Source organism: Rhinatrema bivittatum, chromosome 5, assembly GCF_901001135.1.
Source record: "Rhinatrema bivittatum chromosome 5, aRhiBiv1.1, whole genome shotgun sequence".
Taxonomy (NCBI): Eukaryota; Metazoa; Chordata; class Amphibia; order Gymnophiona; family Rhinatrematidae; genus Rhinatrema; species Rhinatrema bivittatum.
In genome coordinates, this window is record NC_042619.1 from 28914443 (window position 1) to 28936628 (window position 22186).

At 43.6% G+C, this 22186-nt stretch overlaps 1 protein-coding gene across 5 annotated transcripts in view; it reads left to right on the top strand.

The window, feature by feature from the left end:
* Positions 1-22186, top strand: part of MYO7A (myosin VIIA) — a 284107-nt gene that overhangs the window by 242733 nt on the left and 19188 nt on the right. For all 5 annotated transcript variants that reach the window (XM_029602172.1, XM_029602173.1, XM_029602174.1 and 2 more), the window contains 7 exons: positions 883-1040; positions 4260-4413; positions 6207-6362; positions 7070-7175; positions 15413-15526; positions 16082-16169; positions 18446-18552. In XM_029602172.1, coding sequence (XP_029458032.1) covers positions 883-1040; positions 4260-4413; positions 6207-6362; positions 7070-7175; positions 15413-15526; positions 16082-16169; positions 18446-18552 — 883 coding nt within the window. The remainder of the gene's footprint in view (positions 1-882; positions 1041-4259; positions 4414-6206; positions 6363-7069; positions 7176-15412; positions 15527-16081; positions 16170-18445; positions 18553-22186) is intronic.

Here is a 22186-nt window from a genome sequence, read left to right on the forward strand (position 1 = left end):
GGTGTACAAGGTCTGTTTAAAATCTGCTCAGAGATCTTAACATGTGCATCAGCTTATAAAGGGTCTGGGGTCTGCTATTATCAGTCATCTGCATAATCCACACCCATTACCTTTAATAACCAATCAATATATGTTTTAACATGTGTACAGCAGCTTGCTCTTATTTATAGGCCACAGGCCTCTTCTTATCAGTTAGAATAACAAACTTAGTTCCATCCTTCCAGGAATGATGTCATCTGTGCTGGATGATTCTCTGGCAAGTTCAGTGATCAGTGCTTCACAGTGCTATAACTACATATGTGCAGGATATATGCAGTGCACTATTCTACAGTGGCTAGAAAGATACGAAGGGCTGAAGACTCCAGGGACAGCTGTCCACAGGTTCTGCGGTAGCATGATGGGTAGAGATACATTACCATGTAAGCCACATACCCATTAGGTCATTTTTCTGCTGAAAACGGTGTGCTTGGTTAGCTGTTTCCTTCAGAAATGGTGTTCATCAACAAATATACTGCGTGTAAGTGGGAAGCGATGAGCTCATGGAAATAAAGCAAATCTCCATTTTAGCTGGAAGAAATGTATAGCAGGCAGGCAGCGGGATGATTTTAAAAGGGGGGAAAACTCGAATTATTTAAGCAGGTTTCTAGGCAGCAGGGAGAAGTTTGCATCATAATCTGTAATCGGTGATGCCTACAGCCTCATTCACTAACCTCTATTTTTCCATAGACATAAAGTGGGGAAAAAAAAGCCTAGGAGAATCCGGCCATTGGTGTGTGATACTTTCTAAGGCTTCGCAGCCATTTTACAACTGATGTCAGCTAAGCGCCTTGCTGAGAGAATCATCTCTGACTTCTTACTGCTCTGCTTTATCTGTGCTTCTAGGCCCCCGCCCAAGCACACCCTGAGCCGGGTCATGATCACCAAGAACCGAGGGAAAGACAAACTCTGGTGCTACACTCGGGAGCCCATCAAGCAGCCCCTCCTAAAGAAGGTCCTGGGCAGCGAGGAGCTGACACAGGAAGCTTGCATGGCGTTTATAGATATCCTTTCCATTCCCAATGATGGGGCATGCTGTAGTCCCTAAAAACTACCATTGGCTTGGGAGCTAGCTAGACGGGGGAGGGTGTGCAGTCCAGTAGCCACAGACCCTCACAACAGGAAAGCGTCCTGGATCTGTGAGTTCCTATTCTTTCACCATAAGTGACCCATCTCTGTATCCCCTCTCCCCTGTTCTTGGCACCAAATACTATCAAGGTATCAAGAACAGGCTTCCAGGCCACCCACCTTAGACCTGAAGAACTCGAATAGTAAACTGAAACCTGTTTTAATAACATGCACCACTGTCGATAACATGCATCGATTGGTCGATGGCCAAATTGTCATATTTTTGTGAAAGCTATATCTTGATTTAGTGCATTTTAACACAGCCAGAAGTCACTGTTCTTTTAGCTCTATGTTAATGTGATGTACCAGAATATTGCGCAGCAGTAAAACCGTCAATTAATCTATCGCTGACGTAAATACTGTGTAACCCCAACTCAGGCACGGAAAATAAGGAGAGGATCTCACACATTTTTTCTAGACGTCAGGCTCTCTAATTTATTTAGTGGATACAGGGAATGGGATCGTGCAGATGGTGAAGTGGACGCAGCTAGAGGCAGAGGGGGAAAGTTGCTTTGACTTAGACTGGTCAGGGAGCTATGCAATACCCTCCTCTCCGTGAACCCTGTCCCTCTTTAGAGCATTAGATGCTGGCCAACCTCTAGGTCCCACAAACTTCACACCACTCCAGGTCCAGTCCAACATCAACTTCATTTTCTGGAATGTCCAGCCAGCAACTATATACAGAACTTATACAGGGTATGCAGAGCATCTTGAATTGTTAGCGTTCATTGGATACTTGATCAAGTTAAACATTCAACACCAAAACATTAAACACTCAACACCAAGACATTGTAGCCCAGAGCTTGGAATACATTCTCCTACTTTATGGTGTTATCTTACATCCAGTACTCCCATATTTTTTTCCAAACTCTATTTAGCAGAATATAGAGCTTAGATCCCTTAATACCCCAGTACCCAGAAGTTCCCCACTCTTCAAGCACCTCTTTTTCCACACCCTTCAGATTCCTCTTCCTTTTAGCCATTAGACTCTAATGTGGGACATGGGGTTCACATCCCTAACTCCTGGGGGGGTCACTCACACATTCCCTCTCCCATCTCCCTTGTAATTCACACCTCTCCTTGGTCCTCCTGACTTCACTCTTCCGGCAGCGTGCGGGTCTCCCTGGTATTATCCGTGCTCTGGTCCTTCAAGAAGCACTCCTCTCTTTGGGACACTCCCGTACTCCTAGCTCCCAGCCATTTCCTCAAGGGAAGGCATCGCCTCTTCTCCAGACTCTCTGCCTTAGGTTTCCTCCCTTCAGAGGAAAAGCCACTGCAAGACTCCACTCCATACTGAGGGGGGCTCCCCAGAGCCTCCAGGTTGGCTACTCCAGGTTCCCTATATCCTGGAGGTCCTTTTCTTCCTCCACTCTATATTAGAAAGGGCAATTCCCACCAGACTGACCCATGATTTATACCTTTCTAGACTACTTCCAGCCAATCCTTGCTTCCCCTCTTACTTCAGGAGAAACCCTCACAAAACCCCTTAGTAAACAGTCAGGCTAACACATCTCCAAAGAGCACAAACTTTGGAATGGAAAAGAGAACAGGGGTTAACATGTACTGGCATAACAGTTTTCTGCAAGTCAGTTAGCAACTACATCAAGCAGAATCATGAGGACCTGGGTGCACAGCTCTGATCCTCAAGATCTGGGTTTCAGAGTGACCAAACCATGGAGCTGAACCTGCGCGATGTGTTCATCATGATTATCTTGACAGTCTGACCTATTTTCAGCACTCCTGCTTTGAGATTCATCCTCATTCATCTTCTGTAGCCCAACAGTGAAACATCAAGGTCCCTCCAGTGTCTCCCAGTTCGATGCAAAGTCTGACTGAGAGTTTAGGACATGGATGGAATGTCACTTATATGCCCAGTGTCAGGCTGGTTCAGCACTCTGATAACCCTTATCCACGTTGCGTCACCAGTAGGTTTTAACTCTATGACCTTCCTGGTGTCAGGTTCGCCAAGTTATTTTCTGGGGAAGCACATTCTCTTCCTTCCATTTTGGTCAGTTTCCACAACCCTCCCACTGGAGTCTCCCATTGGTTACTGTGACAAGCTTACCAACTGAACTGAAACCAGACCATCAATCCTCTCTCTTCTCTCTCTCTGACCTCCCAAAACCCCAATAACCTCCTACTGGGCAGTCACACTCTCAGCTAAACTGAACGGTGGCCTGCTTTAGCATTAGGAATCCAATTCACCACTCAGCTGTGTTCACGGATCCACAAAAATAATTTCCCATAGTGCGAAGTGGTTTGCCCATCTTGACATAGGCAGTACTGCAGGTCCTGCTCAATCTCTGGCTTTGCCCTACCTTTCCACTATTAAGGATCCTCTGTGCTTTTCCTATGCTTTCTTGATTCTGATACAATTTTGAACCCTGCCATCTCTTCTGGGAGGCAGTGCCATGTATCCTCCACCCTTTCTGAGAAGAAAAATTTCCTTATATTACTCTTGGGTCTATCTCCCCATGAGCCTCATATCATGAGCTCTTTGCTTATGTCTTGTGTTATCTCTCCTTTCACCTTTCCACTGCTCCCGCAGAGGAACTTAAAAGTCATTCCCTGTCCATTTGAACCTGAGGGAGGATATCCCAAAAGACTAGATCAGAAGGCTCTCTAACATGTCCTCAGGGTAGGGATCCCCAGTTGGTTAGGTTTTCAGGATACCCACAGTGAATCCACATGAGATACGTTTGCATACAAGGGAGGCAGTGCATGCAAATACACCTTATGTATATGGACTTTGGATATCCTGACCAACTAGGGGGATCCTGAGGACAGGTGTGGGAACCAGTGGCCCAGATCATATGAGGAGAGATTCTCCCTGAATCTCCAGCCCCAGAACAGGATATTGTGTATGATTCATGAATCTCCGTTAGTGTAGCAGGAACTAAGAATAAATGATCAGATTTGTTTTCCTCCACAGGCAGCATCATTGTGTACCATTGCCAGTGTTGTTCTAATAATCTGTGCTGATTCAGATCTTACAGAAGCATGTGGCAGGCAAACATCCCAGAGTCTGTTTTGGCAGTATTGTGTTAGGTTTCTCTGTATTTGTATCGCCTTGTCCTTGACTGACGTTGCCATACCTATGCTGAAGTATATGGGTGATTATCCATCCAAAAGGATGCGTTCAGTCAACGAGTTGACGGATCAGATATTTGAAGGTGCCTTGAAAGCCGAGCCACTGAAAGATGAAATCTACTGCCAGATCCTCAAGCAACTCACTGAAAACCATGTCAAGTAAGGCTCATTGTATTCTATGTTCTTCTGCAGGATGGCCCAAAGTGGTAAAGAGTTGTACTCTCAAATGAATGCCTTTTAAGTGACATTGCTTCAGTGTGCAGTCTTGGAACGGTTTCATGCTGTGAAATGCCTACCGCAGAGCTATTGCTGTGCTATTTTAGTATGGGAATTAGAATTACTTTACTCGTGCAAACTGTGGGAATTAGAAGTCACAAACTGGTGTACACTGAATGACGACTTCCACTGCAGACCACTCCATTGTGGCCTGAGCACGAATCATCAATGAACATGTCTGTATATGACGGTTTCAAAGCTTCATTGGCATGCAAGTATTTCATAGTCTATTCTACCTGCACCAAACTTGCTAGATTTCTGCCATGCAGTTTTTGACTCATTCTCTGTAGCAAATGATGTTAGGCCAGCTAATCCCAAACACAATACCAGTCACATTCCTGTGCATTTTCCGGACCAATCACTGCTCTACATGGAGTCACCCAAAAATCCTTCATAGGTTTTCCGCCAAAATCCATGACCTTTCAGCCTTCTGTAGGGGTGTGCTCTCTTTTGGAAAATGACACAGAAACAACAATAACATTTGTAGTTGCTTTTTGTGCTTTTTCAAAATAAAAACAAACAAAATTTTGTTCGTATTTTTCCATTTTAGTGTACCTTAAATGGTTTTAACACATACAAAAAACATTTAGTAGAGCCAAAAAATATATAGTGTGCGTTAAAACCATTTAACATGCACCAAAATGGAAAAACAAAAAGAAATGAAACAGAAAAATCCCACCAATGAAACAAAAAGAAAACTAAATGAAAAAAAAAAAAATATATATATCCCTGCACATACTTAGAAATCTGCAGTGCATGTCTATTCCTGCTTTAGCCATTGAAACTTTCTATAATCCTAATGCTCGATGCATATCCAGCATGGCTCTCTGCTTCATGGCAAGGGAGAGGCTGATACATCAAGCATTTCCAGCATAGCTCTCTGCTTCAACAGCAGGGGAATAAGAAAAGCTGAGGCTTCACGCATATCCAGAATAGCTTCAACTGCAGGGGAGAAGAAAAAAAAAAAAAAAAAAAAGGATTCGCACTCACAAAGCAGGGAGTAGCTGGCTTGTTACGGCGGTTACTACCCTAAACCAAAAGGGCCTGATACTTCACTTTCAATGCATAACCAGCATGGCTCTCCGCTTCAACGGCAGGAGAGAAGAAAAACAACCAATAGGGGCTGTATGACATAGTCTGGGTAAAGGGAATAAACATGGGTGTAGCTTGCTTATTGCAGCAGTTACTACCCCTACTACCCCTAACTAATCAAGCTAGGTATTTCACTTGGATGCAGCTCCATCACTGCTCTCTACATTAATGGTGGGGGTGGAAGGGAAATAGAACCAAGAGTTAAGAGAAAATGATAAGTATGAGAGAAAAAAATGTGTGAAGCTTGCTGGGCAGACTAGATGGGCCATTTGGTCTTCTTCTGCCGTTGTTTCTATGTTTCTATGCTCTAGATGCAAATGTTTCTAACATACTGTTGCTTATACTGAAAAATCCAATCATTTTTTTCGAATTTCTCAGACTTTCATTGACTTCTTAGGTCTTCCAGGCTCCAGCGCAAAACTGCCCTATTCATCTTGAGCCTACACAACTGACTCAAGTCCTGCATACCTCAGTGACCACTCCACCTTTCGCTCCCTCGCTTCCCATCTATGTCTTCACCTGTCATAGCACCTTCTTCCCACCCAACCCTACAAGCCGCTCATTGCTGGCTCTGTATATTTCAGGTACAGTGAAGAGAAAGGTTGGGAGCTGCTTTGGTTGTGCACAGGTCTTTTCCCTCCCAGCAATATTCTCTTGCCCCATATTCAGAGATTTCTTCAGTCTCGGAAACAGCATCTACTTTCAAATGACTGCATGCAAAGACTGCAGAAAGCGCTGAGGTAAAGTCCTGAAAATACTCTGCTATATAATCTTATAAATGCATTGTGTTATCATAAAATAAGCCATGGTAGATGTAATACCGATTTGCATTTCCACAGCCAAATGTAATCTCAGCAGGATTTTCAGACAGAAAGCTTTGGAAGCAAATATGCAGTTACCTGTGGAGCGGATAGCCTGACTATGATGAGGAGATAGGTGGCAAGTGGTTAGAGCAATGGGTGCGGGAGTCAGGAGACTGAATCTTGCTTCTCTGCTGGCACTTAGGAAAGTCATTTCCTCTTCATTGTCCTCCTCAATCCACCTAGATTATGACTCTCTAGGGGCAGGGGCTTGTTGTACTGTTCCCACCGACTGCAAGACACAGGGAGGAAACATGACATCCCTTGGCCTAATAGGAAATCTGTGGCGGAGCAGTGATTAGACATCAAGAATCCTAGAAGGGTTTGTGCGTTACCCGCCAAGTAGCAGGTGATGGCCACACCAAGCATTCCAGCATGATTTCATCTATTTGAAAGTTCTAAAGAGAGAATTCTTTTTGGGTTACTGTTCAGGACAAATCAATTTATACTTTTAAGGCTAGTTTGTGCTTTTCACTTTTGCAGTCGAGTTTCAACGGATGGCTTATGCTTTAGTGTTTTATGAGGAAAAAAAAATGTGTCGCAAATGACCTCTGTTTTCCCTAAACTGTATTCGATTTGCTTTCCAGAAACGGATCCCGGAAATACCCACCGCATCTGGTGGAGGTAGAAGCCATTCAGCACAAAACCACTCAGATTTTCCACAAAGTCTACTTCCCTGATGACACAGATGAGGTAACACACAGAAGTAGGAAACCCCCTCTAAATTTCCTTCCAAGGAAGCCATGGCTTGTCTGCAGTCACAGCCTTGTTGAGAAGTTCTTGAGCTTCCTGATAGGGAGGGCAGTTATCAAAATCCTGTTTCCCTGCATAAATGACTATTTGTGTGGGTAAAGAGGTTTTTTAAAAATACCCCGCCCCGAATACGGGTAAAAGTATGCGCCTTGTTCTGCCACGGGCCCACTTTTACCCGTGCATTTGTGGAGTCATACCCGGGGGGGGGGTTAGGCTGGGGGGGGGCAGCGTCAACAATGCATGTGTCTATATTTTCAAAAATCTGCGTGCTTCTGCTGTTCAGAAAAAAGGTATTGGTAGAAAAAGTAGGGTGCAAATCTCTGTGGGCAATTTCCCGCCCTCCCCCGGAGGGATTTTCAAAGGGAAAGTGCAGGTCCGTGTTCTCTTTGAGAACTGGCGCTAAGCCTGCAAGTTAAAGGATTCATGGATTTCACATCGAAACGCGTAGTTTTGAAAATTTTTATTTATTCATTCATTCTTATAAATCGCTCACGCAGGGAAACCCTGCTTGGTGAGGTGTACAACATTCAAAAAAAAATCCAAATATTATAGCAAATAAAAATCACATTTCATAAAATTGTGCACCCAGCTGGACGGTGAAGAAATATCCTGGTGGGTGGCAAGTTAATGTATCCGGAAGAGGGCTCCCTGCCGCTTCTGGGATCATCCTGGTTGCGCTACTGCAGGGGCGCGGTGATGTCGGCACGCCTGCCTCACTATGGGAACCACAGGTGGTGTGCCCATTGCCAGTCGCTCTTCTCTTGGCACCAAGTGGATGCTCCCAGCAGCAGCAGCAGCGCAGAGCCCTCGTCATGGTAAATTAGAGCAGAGTCTACTCTAGGACGTTATTATGCAGCCAGAGTGGAACTTTCCTTGGGCTGGGCAAGAAGCCAAGCTGGAATTCTCAGCTCGAGAGCTGAATGGGATGGTTGGGTGGCAGGGGGCGGGGGTTAGTGGAGATCCGCCATGCTTCTGCTCCTGCTCCAGGCAGCGTTGGGGGGAGGGAAGAAACTCTCTGGTAGTCCTCTGAGCAGGTGGGCTCCCGAGGGTTTCACGATGCCTCAAGGAAGAAACACGTTCAAAATGTCCGGGGCACCTGAAGAATAAAATGAGGCATAAAAATGTATTTCACAGTGAGGAAGGGGACCAGCCTGATAAGCTGCATAAATCCCAAATAGGTGATTTTGCTAAGAAGCAAAGTCACCAGCCCAGTTACTAATCAAACTAAACTTTTCCTAATTTAACCCTACAATTTTCAGTAGAAATTCAGCTTTACTGACTCCAATTATTCTACCTTGAATTCATTGGAAGATCATTTCAACTAATTCTTCCCTCAGTGGTATCATAATCCTGGCTGCATAATAATATAACATAAGAACATAAGAAATTGCCATGCTGGGTCAGACCAAGGGTCCATCAAGCCCAGCATCCTGTTTCCAACAGAGGCCAAAACCAGGCCACAAGAACCTGGCAATTACCCAATCATTAAATGATTAGATCCCACGCTACTAATCCTTACTGATTAATAGCAGTTTATGGACTTCTGCTCTAGGAACTTATCCAAACCTTTTTTTTTAAACCCAGTTACATTAACTGCCGTAACCATATCCTCTGGCAATGAATTCCAGAGCTTAATTTTGCATTCAGTGAAATTATGATTTTTGGAAGTCTGTCGGGACAAAATGTGGATGGATGTCATAATGCCTCTGTATCGCTCCATGGTGAGACAGCATCTTGAATACTGTGTACAATTCTGGTCGCCAATTCTCAAAAAGGATATAGCTACACTGGAGAAAGTGCAGAGAAGGGCGACCAAAATGATAAGGGGCATGGAACAGCTCCCCTATGAGGAAAGACTAAAGAGTTTAGGGCTGTTCAGCTTGGAGAAGAGACGGCTGAGGGGGGATATGATAGAGGTCTACAAAATCATGAAAGGACTTGAATGGGTAAATGTGAATTTGTTATTTACTCTTTCGGATAGTACAAGAACCAGGGGGCACTCCATGAAGATAGCAAGTAGCTTATTTAAAACAAATCAGAGAAAATTCTTGATATCTGCCTTCGTCATCTGTATGGCATTATGACATCCATCCACGTTTTGTCCCGACAGACTTCCAAAAATCTTAATATATCTGCCTTCGTCATCTGTAGTTTGATGATCTAATTGGAAATGTGTCTTTTTGTGGACAAGATTTACAACTCCCCTTTGTCTATGCATGTATGATGAGAAAAAACACTTCCCCACCAAATCTCTTTTTAATTTACTGTGCTCCTCCTTGTTCAGATGTGTTTCTTGAAGCATGACCGCGTGCACTTTGTGCCGTTTAAACATATCCAGCAAATTTTTTCGCTTAATTGGGGAGTGGATCCCATCTACATTTAAAGTATACACATTCACATTAGCCATAATGAACTGGACCCCCAAAGCATATATCAGCTCCCTTACGACGGAACTGCAGAAATAGTGAAATAGAACACCCGGGTACCGCTAAGCCTCCGCACTCCAGTATAAACCATCCAGACTCCAGCTGCTAACAGCATGAATTGCTGTGTACACCTAGAAATGCATATGCTATTTTCACTCTCCAGCAGACCCACAACAGACATACCCACTCATACCCCCCATGCACACCTCCCCCCACCTCCTTCCCCCCATCCTAACACATCCCATATGTCTTTATACACTCCAAGGGACCACACACCCCCAACCACTCTCTCGCCTGTTCAGGGGTGTACCCATGCTGATTCCCTCCTTTACAGCACAATATGATTATAGGCTGCTTTAATTCTCCATCATTTAAAGAAAAAAAAAAGAACATTTGAATATAAGCACCGTAAAACATTATTTAGGTCAACTGATCACCAGGCACATCGAGTTGTCTGAACAAACACTGTGGATGCTATAGTCGTGCCATAACGTTATACAAAAATAAAGAAAAATCACACAGACAATGGCGACGCCCTCTGGCAGAAATAATAACCAGCTAGATGGCTTACGGACTCAGAACCAACTCAAACATCTTGACCGTAGCAGCAAGACATAAAAAAAAAAAAAAAATTCAGACATGGCAAAAAAACAGTCAGCCCTTTGATGGTACCATCCTGTGACTTTCTTGTCAGCTTCTGCCTTTGTAGCTTCAATCCCAGCGATAGTAAATTAATGGCTGGCACGTTGCAAGTCCCATGTTCACCCGGCCACATTAAGCTGTTGTAAAAACTCAAGCGCTGCTGCTTTTTCCGTAAAAAAACAGTGTGCGACCTTCACGATGGACTCTTAGTTTTGCTGGATATAATAAAACAAATCGTATGCCCTTCCGGTGAAGTGTTGAGCAAATCTGTGACATTCTCTTGAGCACACATACTACATGCTGTCAGAAATGGTTAATAGTAGTAGCCTGTGGCTGTTATATTCCAAGGTACCATTTTTGCGATAAGCTTGCAGCAAGCGGACCTTGTGTGTCCAATTAAGAATAAACCCGATGACCGGCCTCAGTCTTTCATTTTGAATTTTTTGAGGGCCGATTCTGTAAGCACACGCACACACTAATGGTAAATCATGGCCGCCGAGGCCTAACTCACTTAGCAGCCAGGTTTAAAAAATATTGTTGAATTCCAATTCTTTTACCAACTCCGACAGCCCAGTTATGCGGAGATTATTTCTGCGGTCCTGATTCTCTTGCTCTTCAACTTGTTCCGTTAGGTGATGGTTCTGAGACTGCAAGACTGCTACTTGCTGTTCCATCTGCGCTATGTGATCTTCACGATCAGAGATTGTCTGTTCAGCCATATCTAGCCGACAGGCATGAGCCTCAATACTGCCTTTAATCTCATCCATCCCAGTCTGGAGGCTTGACAAGCCTCTCATCCAGGGCTGCTGAAATTGCAGTTGAGATTTGTAAAAGCATCTCTTCCGACTTGATCGTCACAGGTTTTTCACAGGAGGTCAGCATGGCTTGCGTCACTTCTCCCACGCTCGGCTTTTCTCTGATACCACACTGCAGTTTTGAGCTTATAGCTTCTTTAACAAAACTTGCAAGGGCTACAAGAGTCACCCCTTCTAAGAGCTCACTCAGCAAGCCACCACCCGATACACCTGGAAGATGTTAACACCAACGGGAGACTTAGAATGGAGGGAACCAGGCCGGAGTTCTCTCTCCCCATGTGACCGATCAGCCCGCAGCCATAACTGGAGGCTGTTTCCTGTCTTTTAACCAGTTTGCATCGCCTCCTATCCCATGATATTTTAGTTTTCTTAGAAGCCTCTCATGAGGGTCTTTGTCAAACGCCTTCTGAAAATTCAAATACAATACATCTACCAGTTCACCTTTGTCCACATGTTTATTCAACCCTTTATAAAAATGTAGGAGATTTGTGAGGCAAGACTTCCCCTGGGTAAATCCATGCAGACTGTGACCCATTAAACCATGTTTATCTAAATGTTCTGTGATTTTATTCTTTATAACAGTTTCCACGATTTTTCCCGGCACTGAAGTCAGATTCACCGGACTATAGTGTCCCGGATCACCCCAGAAGCCCTTTTTAAAAATCTGGGTTACATTGACCACCCTTTAGTCTTTAGGTACAATGGATGATTTTAATGATAGGTTACAAATTTTTACTAATAGGTCTGAAATTTCATTTTTTAGTTCTTTCAGAGCCCTAGGGTGTATACCATCGGTCCAGGTGATTTACTACTCTTCGGTTTGTCAATCTAGCCTACTACATCTTCCAGGTTCACCATAATTTGGTTCAGTTCATCTGAATTATTACCCATGAAAACCTTCTCTGGAACGGGTATCTCCCCAAAATCCTCTTTAGTAAACACAGAAGCAAAGAATTCATTTAGTCTTTCTGTAATGGCCTTATCTTCCCTATGTGCCCCTTTAACCCCTCGATCATCTAATTCTACAGCACTCCTTAGCCACTATATACAATTTTACTATGCAAACAATTTTACTATGCAAACACAAAATACTCTGCTTAGTCATAAGTTATAACACAAAATGTCATGGCATACAACACCCAAATGTGAGAGAATCCCGACTGCTCAGTCTTTTCATCTATCTCACCTAGATATCAGGGTTAGCTGTCTGGAGTGTAGTTACGTTTTTTGGTCTGGTGTCTCAAAAGGTCAGCAGCAGTGTCTATGTATACACTATGGGGCAAATCTTTAAACTTACACGAGGGTGCAGATTTGTGCGTGCAACCCGGTGCAAACAAATTTACGCCCGATTTTATAACATGCGTGCACTGCCGCACGCATGTTATAAAATCCAGAGTCAGCGTGCGCAGAGGGGTGCACAATTGTGCAACCTGCGCGAGCTGAGCAGTCTGCCTCCGTTCCCTCCGAGGCCGCTCCGAAATTGGAGCGGCCTTGGAGGGAACTTTTTTTTTTGTCCCCTCCACCTTTCCCTCCCTTCCCCTAACTAACCCACCCCCAGCCCTAACTACATCCCCCCTACCTTATTTCGTGGAGTTATGCCTGCCTCTGGCAGGCGTAATTTGCGCGCGCCGCTGGTTCCCTGCCCCAGCACAAGCCGTTGTGCCGGAGCACTCGGCCCCACCCACGGACCGCTGTCATGCCTCCGGCCCCAACCAAGGACCATCACCACGCCCCCGGCCCACCGCCACGCCCCCAGACACGCCCCCGGCTAGTCCCTTATTCGAAGTCCCTGGGCTTGCGCGCGCCGCCGAGCCTATGCAAGATAGGCTCGGTGTGTGCAGGGGGAGGCAGGGGTAGATTTTAGGAGGTTGCGTGCGTATCTTAAGTGCGCAACCCTTTGAAAATCTACCCCTATATATGTATATGAGAGAATGAATGAATCTGCCCCTTGTCCGTGCCCTTAGCTGTACACCTTTTCTGGGACATTGTTACTATAAGGTCATGGAAGTTTTGGAATGTCACTCAACCAGGTAGTGGCTGCTGAGATCGATTTTTACTGAGTACCATTTTTGGCATGGGGGCCGTCCATAAATAACATTATGCTCCAACGGGAGTGAGAGGGTTACCACTTTTGTGATGAGGGGGAGTTCTAAGAAGGCAGATTTTATGGAGCTGCTTTTGGATGTTGTTTTAACATTTGCTTTATATTCATCTGTTGACATTTATTTTATTTGTGTATGCTTGTTTTTTTTATTTTTATGATCGTTACTGTGTAATCCGCACCAAACATTATATGGAGGTAGTGGAATAGAAGAATTTTTAAATACATAAATAAATAAGTTGAAAGGGGGGAGATTTGTGATGAAGTGTGACCGAGGGGTTGATTTCATGCTAAAATAATGTGACGTCATTTATGGACGGCCCCTATCCTTTGTTCTTTGCTTTACAACTGCAAGGCGCTCATTATAGATCAGAGTGGTTAGATTCAGGCTATTATCCTGGTTTTATGGGCTTGCGCTTCACATGCTTTCAATTATGCATTACCTGCACCACCCCAGGGACCAGACCTATTTTAACAACCACTTTGAGGAAAGGTCACCACTTGCATGTTCTTTCTCCTATTTTTCAATTCATAATTCAGATTCAGGTCACTTTTATTGGCAATGACAGTTTTACATGTGTTTGCAAATATTTTTTATTCGCTGATCTCACTGACTATCCCTATGCTTGGGTAATCCCTGGGTGGTGAACCCTGGTAACTGTCCCTAAGAGTACACAATAATAAAATAGACCCTATTTGCCCAATTCTCCATGAATATCTTAAACTTCTGAGTGATCCAGGGCTCCCTGTGGGCAGAAGCTTAGCCTCAAGGCCTTTTTGCATGGATCACAAAAACACAGCCCCCTTACATCCTTTTGTAAACAGCACTGATAATATATTAAGTCTATGACAGCAGTAAACATGCTGGAGGCCGAATGGTTTTCAACCTTTTTTTTCTTTTTTTTTTTTACTTATAGTCGATCAAATGGATGAAAAAGGTTATTTACAGTTCTTTGAAGTTAAAGCAAATTGATGTACATTAGAAAATAAAATTAATAAATTTGTGACCTTATTCTTCCAGCATAAAGCCTTAATTTATCAAGCCAATTCCTTAATAGTTTATCTCCTTCTCATTCCAATTACTTTGACTGAAAAAAGTGTAAACCTTTTCCAGAATTTCCAGTTCTTTGCCCACATTTGATCATGGGTAGAATACAATCCCAATTACGCAATGAAATATCAAGTCCCAAATATCTCACACCTCTCCAGTTGTCTTCAATTTCTCATTCCTTCCAGTCAGTTCCAAGTAGGCACTGATCTACTCCTTTTTTTCCGTCATATATTCTCACCTGGGACCATATTGGAAAGTCTTAGAAAAATGATCGTTATTCCTTCTCTCAAGCAATGGAAGGGAATCCATTCCGCCTTGAAGATAAGATGATATTCCTCAGGGTCTTTCAGGGCAAAAGACTGTACTACTTCGGTTTCAAAATAATCCTGAGTCCCTGGACTCTAGGGGGTTCTCAGTCATCAAAGACACAGATAAAATATTACTCAAAAAAAGAAAGCGGGGAAAAAATGTCCTTCTCATAAACTAAAGTGTCAAAAAAAATGGGAACCAAAACGTAAGGGTAAGATTTTCTGCTCCAACTCTCTTCACCCAGTCTTCTGTGAAGAAAACTTTACAGAGTGCTCATTCCTGGGAAAAATAATCAAAAGTGGGGACTGTACAAGTAAGGCAGAGCCACAGCAGCGAAACTCAAGAAAATGAAACTAAGCAGCCAAAAGAAATCCACCACTTAAGATGGTAGCCAGGGTTTATATTCTGCTGGAGCACACCATCTGCTGCTCCCAGATGGGGGAGTCACACCCAAATACCTCTACTCCCTAATCTTTCTGAATCTCCCCAGCAAGTTAGTACATTCTTCTGGTAAGGGAAACCAAAGCTTCCTTACACTTATAGTATATCTCAGTAAACTGGGCAGAATCGAGGCATAGGTGGCCAATTCCCAGACTGGTTAATGATCAGCCTCTTGGTCACAGGAAAGCCTTCCATGCTGTCCCCTTCTTTAAATGGAAGTAGCCTTGTAACCTTACCAGGAAGACAAGAGGTCAGACCGCAGGAACGAAGCATGAGAAAAATGAAGCCAAGAAGCAAGAGCTCGGTTTAATATTCAGGTTGGAGGCAGATGGGACCAAGGAACTGGAAAGCAAAAGTGGGTTCCACCTACTAACACTGGAACTGTTTTGCAGGCTTTCGAAGTTGAGTCCAGCACTAAAGCCAAGGACTTCTGCCAGGACATCTCCACCAGGCTGCTCCTGAAGTCACCCGAAGGCTTCAGCCTCTTTGTAAAAATCTCCGATAAGGTGAGGAGCAGAGTAATGGTCCTGTATACAAAGTACCAGGCAATTCCCTTCTTGCTTTAGGCGAAGCATTTCTGAGTTGCTGAGTGTTAAGAGCTGATAAGACTGCATAAGGCACATAAAATTGTCCTGTACAAGGTGTGGTACTGAATGGCACAGCAAAGTAGAGTAGTACATGGCATGCAATTGCTGGTTGAAAGGGATAGTACTCTACGACATGCAAGAGCTGGATACTCTGGTCCTGTATGCAGTGGGATGGTACTCTGTAGTATATTACTGTATGGCATATGAGAGCTAGTCTAGTACTGCATGCAGTGGGATGGTACTCTGTAATATATTACTGTATGGCATACGAGAGCTAGTCTGGTACTATATGAGGTGGGATGGTGCTTGGCAGGATATTACTCTATGGCATGGGATTGCTAGATACCCTGGTACCATACGGAATGGAATGGAACTCTGTGATATGGGACTATACAGCATACAATGCTTGGATACTCTGGTACTGTATGTATGTATATACATATATGATTTCATAACCGTGAGGTTTCTTCACAGGTAATCAGTGTCCCAGAAGGAGATTTCTTCTTTGACTTTGTACGACACCTCACAGACTGGATAAAGAAAGCCCGACCAGCAAAAGATGGTAATAAATATGAACGAGCTTAGCCCACTATGTTGTGTTCCTACAGAAGGGGATCTATTTGTGATTATTAAGAGGGTTTCTTTCCACAAGTAAGGAATGAGGCATTCTACAGCATAGCTCTAGGACAAAAAAATAAATCCTAATGAGGTACAGAATTTGTTACTTTGCCTTTAAAACTGTTTCAGACCCTATGGGAATGGATGAGAGCACAGGGTTCAAATGCTACTTCTCACGCTGACACCCCCTCGGGCAGTCTCCCATTGCCTCAGGTACCCAGGTTTTAGTTTTGACGTCAACTGTAAGTTAAACGTAGGACATCGAACGTCATCAGTCTCATCTGTCCCCCTCATGAGGACAGTTTTTGCCCAGTTCATGCTTGCTTGATGATTTTAAACAAAGAAAACCACACTCTAAACTGGAAAGGCAGAGCCAAGTTAGCCCAAGAAGCATAATATTTGTCCACAGCTCCTGCTCAGGGGGCTGGCAGGAGCTAGAGTTTAGACAATATGGGGAGGAGCATTTTCCTTTGTCCTAGTTCAGCTCCTCGGCATTGGGAAACAGCTCTGAGATTTTCTTCCAAACTGCCCCGCTCCTCAGATAAAAGGCTACACAAAAAAAAGCCCAGCTTTCATTCTGCAAATATTTTTATAAATATTCTGTACAATTATTAATATTCAGGAAAAAGTATTCCTCACAGAATTTATATTAAATTTTGCTCTCAGAAGCCAGCATTTTTTTTTCCAATTTGCTTTTCATTTAAAAATCCCCAAACTGTAAAAGGAGGTGTATAAAATAAAAATAAAAAAACAAAACTTTGTTGACAAGTTTACCAGAGCATTCTAAGGCAAAAAAAGGGGAAATTATTTTTGTAGAAGCAGAAAGTCTAGTTTTTGCCACTGTCACTTTTGTGGAGAATATTTTTTGCCCATCTCAGCTTCTATCCTTTTTTATTGCCCCAAGAGACTAAGTACTAAAGTACGCAGAGTTTCTCCAAATCCTCTGCGCATGTAAGAACAGTAATTTGGGCATGGCAATTGGGCTTAGGTGCACAATTTCTCCCTTTTTACAGGTGAAAGGAACTTGGCAACTTTTTTGGCTTTGTATGTATTTAAAATTATGTATGTACATTTATTCTTACAAAATTTCTGCAAGCTCAAAGTTACTGCTCATTAGCTGTGTTCGCAGTACTAGAATACACCCAAAAGACCTTCACAGGCCGGTTTTTGCAGAAAAGATAACTGTGCAGTGAGGTCTAGTTAGCTTTTTTTTTTTGCAGACCTGTCCATAAGAAACTTCTCAACATAAGTTTTCTACCAGACTTATTTGCAGATGAGTCCCAGTAGAAACTTACGTTATATCTAGAAAATGATGGCTTCTGCATGATATTTGACGCACTTTAGTACATCGGCAAAAGTAAGCCATAATAAATAGTGTAAAAACCGTACAAGACATAGTTTTGAAAGGATGCATCCTTCGCCCCAGGGTATCATTTCCTGCAACCTGGGCCAACCTTAGGTGGTTGTGATGCTCGGGGAATATGTGCCAGACTGAAGTGTGGGGATGGGGAGAGGCCTAACTGGGCTATCTACCATGTTACCTGACCTCGTCACTGTGGGAACCAGCAGTGCTCCAGAGCAGGAAGTGATGCTGGGAGCGGGGCTACCACAGCACTGCAGACCCTGGGTCGATCCCCACCCCCAGCTCCTCCTCCTGCCCTCAAGGAGGGCCCTGCCTATAACCTTGGGGAAGAGGGAAGCCACAGAACAAACATGCAAGTCAAATCTTCTGTAGAAAGCATTGTGGGACCTTAAGAAGCAGGTAAAAGGCTCAAGCTTTGGCTTGCATAAGGTTTTGTCTTTGGAATTTTTTTTCCCTTTCAAAAATTAAATCCTAGGACGAAAGTGGTGCCATTTCAAAATCAAGCCAAGCAGATTGACTCACAGGGGCATTTTGCCCAAAACCTAAATCTGGCACTGTCACCTCTGTGACTCATCTTAATCATGTATTCTTTCTGAGCATTGCAGCATCAATGCTTATTTTTGTTCAGAGGTCAAGTACAATCGAAATAATAAAATAAAATGAATAACATGCACGTTTCTATCTAGTCTTAGCCCACATTTAAGGTTCCCCCTCTCACCTGGAAATCATAGATGTAAAAGCAGGAGTGCATTTGACCTCGCTTGATTTCCATGTTTGCTGGTTCTGCTATTCGCCATCTAGTGGCTGCAGTGATTACTGCAAGTGCTACCCACCTTGATCCGGGTTCTCTGTTGCAGGAATAGTGCCTTCACTCACTTATCAGGTGTTCTTCATGAAGAAGCTTTGGACAAACACTGTCCCTGGGAAGGATTCAATGGCGGACTCTATCTTCCACTATTACCAGGTATACTGCAGCTATGAAAGAAATTTGTGGTATTGTAAAGAAAGCAGTTTTAAATGGGGCTATTCAGTAAGGGAATACAGCAAAAGTGGACTTAAAGTGAAAATTGCTATATTCAACATTTGATGCAAAATATTATGCACAGCAGTAATGCACACTGGTGCACTAGTGCGAACTTGCTATGCCAGTATCGCCCATGCTATTGGCTACTGTTTCTGTTAGTGCATTGTATTTCACAGTATTGCAACTGTTGTAACACAGTATCATGATGGGAAACATAAGCTGTGACTACAAGTCTGCAAAATTCCACCTCAAAAGAGAGATTTAATGATCCACGCAAGGGCAGTGCTGCACAGGCTCGGTGCTCAATTTCAGAGTCCATCATCTTTCCCTGGGGCTTTCAGGGTGGGTGATGCTGCGGTGATAACACTTATGTCCTACGGGGAGGGAAGGGAGCCTCAGTCATCCCACCACGGCGACACCTAATGGCAGGGCATGCGTGCACCAGGTTCCAGGGTGAACCACGGTCTGTGGACCCTGGTCAAGAACTGCCGTGGCAATGGCTGGGCTGGATTGAGAGGAGGGAGAGCGTTATAATTGGGGAACCCCTGCATAGCTGCAGGCCCAGTTGAGGCTTGTTCTGATTCAGCTGGAAACCCAAAGGAGCAAGAGGAAAGTGCTGGGCAAAATTCTCTCTCCCATCCCCCAAAACAAGAAAAGGCCCTCGATGCATCTGACAGTAAACCAGGCCTGACCTTTGTGGTGTTTTATTGGACAGTACAGACTGCATCTTCCTTGGTGATTATTGGGAGAAATGCTCAGTGGATCGTCCCGAGTTTCATAAAGAGTTTGTTAAATTGAAACATGAGATGTTGGCACAGCACGCGGTTTTAAAAGCCAGCTTCTTGATAATTAACACATTTTTCAGAGCAAATATGGCACTAATGGAGTTTGGTGCTCTTAGTGAAATATCTCAGTGAGGAATTATCTTGATGATAATGCGAATGGGGAGGTGTCAGCTAGTATAATTTGGGATTGTTTCAAACTGGTAGCTAGGAGTAAACTAATTGCCAGGGCATCCTATTTAAAAAAGGAAAGGGAGAAAAAGAGAGTGGAGTTGCTAAAATGGATTGGTAAATTGGAGATTAGTCATAAAAGATCTGTTGACTCACAGATTGGGACTGTGTTGGAGAAACTGAGAGTGAAATTCAGGAATCTAGATGTGGGGAAGATTGTCTTTCAACTCGATAGGGCTAAACAGGAATTTTTTGAAGGAGGAAATAAGGCGAGCAGATTATTGGTGAGGAGGCTTAAAGCTAGGGCGACACAATCAAAATTTAAAAATTAAAGACAGAACTGGGGAGATGGTGTCTGATAGTGTGAGTATAAGAGCTCGGTTCTCACAGTTCTATCAAGAATTATATTCCAAATGTAAAGATATTTGTCAGGTCAATATAGATGAATATGAAGAAGAAATAAATCTGCCCAGAGTAGATCATGCACAACAGGAACGGCTTAATAAGGAAATCTCAGAATTTGTTCAAGCGATTAAAGAACTGAAAGTCAGTAAGTCCCCAGGAATTGATGGGTTTTTCGGCAGGATTTTATAGGCAGTTGAGCTCAGTTGTTGTGGGACCTTTGGTGGCAGCTTTTAATGATCTGTTATGAAATGGCTTTATAGCAGACGATGCCAATAGAGCTGGAATTACGGTGCAGGCAAAACCAGGGAGGGTCACAACCTTGTGTGGGTCTTATCACCCCATCTCACTTATTAATCTGGATTTAAAAATACTGGCTAGAATCCTAGCTAAATGACTGGGTAGGGTGGCGAGTGTACTGATACATCCAGACCAAACGGGTTTTGTGCCAGCTAGACTTGCAGCTGACAATGTGAGGAAGGTGATAAATTTAATATGGTGGGCTCAAGAAAATCAGATCCTGCTGGCTTTGCTTACAGTCAATGCTGCAAAGGCATTTGGTGCATTGAGACTATTTGTTCTCAGTACTAGAACAATTGGGATTAGGAGGGAATTTTTCCAATTGGATAAGGAAGCTTTATAGTAATCCCAGTGCTTGCATAAAGATCAATGGGGTGGTGTTCGAGAGCTTTCCCCATAGAAAGAGGCACAAGACAGGGTTGCCCCCTTTCCCCACTACTCTTTGCGATATACCTGGAGCCATTGGCAGCTAAAATTCGAAATTCTATGGCCATACAAGGGATCCGAGTGGGGGATCAAGAACATAAGCTTTCCCTGTTCGCGGATGATGTTCTTTTCACAGAAGCTTATCCTGAGACCTCTTTGTCCTCTCTTGTGAAAGAATTGGCAAGATTTAGTAGTATATCTGGCTATAAGTTGAATGCGGAGAAATCTGAGTTCTTGAATATTTCTCTTCCTATGAAGCGGATGGCAGAGATTAAGTGGAGATTCCCTTTTAAAATTATGACTTCAGGGGTGAAGTATCTGGGGGTGAAAATTGGTGCTAAACTAGATAGCCCTTTAGCATTGAATTATGAAGGGGTCTGGAAGAAGATCCTAGAGGACCTGCAGAGGAGGGAAAGGAGCAATTTATCTTGTCTGGGCAGAATATTGGCTATAAAGATGAATATACTACCTAGAATCAGTTATTTGTTTCAAACTTTGCCATGCATCACATTATGGCAACATAAACTTTTTCATTTTATTTGGAAGAAAAGGCTCCCAAGGGTAAGCAGTAAGGTAATGTATTTGCCTAAGGATAGGGGTAGGCTGGGAGTTCCTTGTTTATTATGGTATTATGCGGCATCACAGATCAGAGCAGTGTTGGCTTGGTATGGGGGGGGGGGGGGGCGGGGAAAAGGTGGGCTGTACTGGAAAAATCTTTGTTGCTTGGTATTTCCCTGGACACGATGGGTGTGATTGCCAGACAAGGCACAAATGTTGCCCGGCGCCATCTCTCCGATCATAGCTCTCACCTTGAAGGTTTGCAATAGGTGGAAGAGTTGTTGGTGGGAGATAGGAAATATTTTTATAGAACCCCTAATTTTCTAAATTAGGAATTTATCCCAGGGTGCTCTGTAGCGTTAGTGAAACGATGGGAGGAGAAGGGATGCTGTAGGAACAAATCTGGGATGGTAAGCGGCTGAAGGATTTCCATGAGGTGACGCATACCTTTAACCTGGTGCCCTCGGATTTATTATTTTTATCTGCAAGCGAGTCATGTTCTCGCACAGAGGGGCTTACTAGAGGCCCTTGGTGAGGGGAAATCCCTTTTTGAAGGATTTTGGATTAAGGCACATTGGGGAATCTCTAGTCTATTAAATAGGAATCTTAAACTGACTCCTTTGCAATTTTGTGGGCTGGGAGAAGGATTTGCAATGTGTATTGGGTGAAAAGAGGTGGGATCTATGTTTTGCTTGCACTAAAAGGGGTTCCACTTCAGCCTCGATTGTTGAAAATAGCTGGCTATAAAATGCAGTGTGGTTGGTACCTTCCTCCAGCCAGGTTGCATATGTTATATCCAAGCTTGGGAGACTCTTGCTGGTGAGAGTGCGGTATGATGGACACCTTTATGCATATGTGGTGGGACTGACCAAAGATTGTACTTCTTTGTGATACAGTTGCCTAGCTGCTATTTGACATTGTAGGAGAGCGGATCC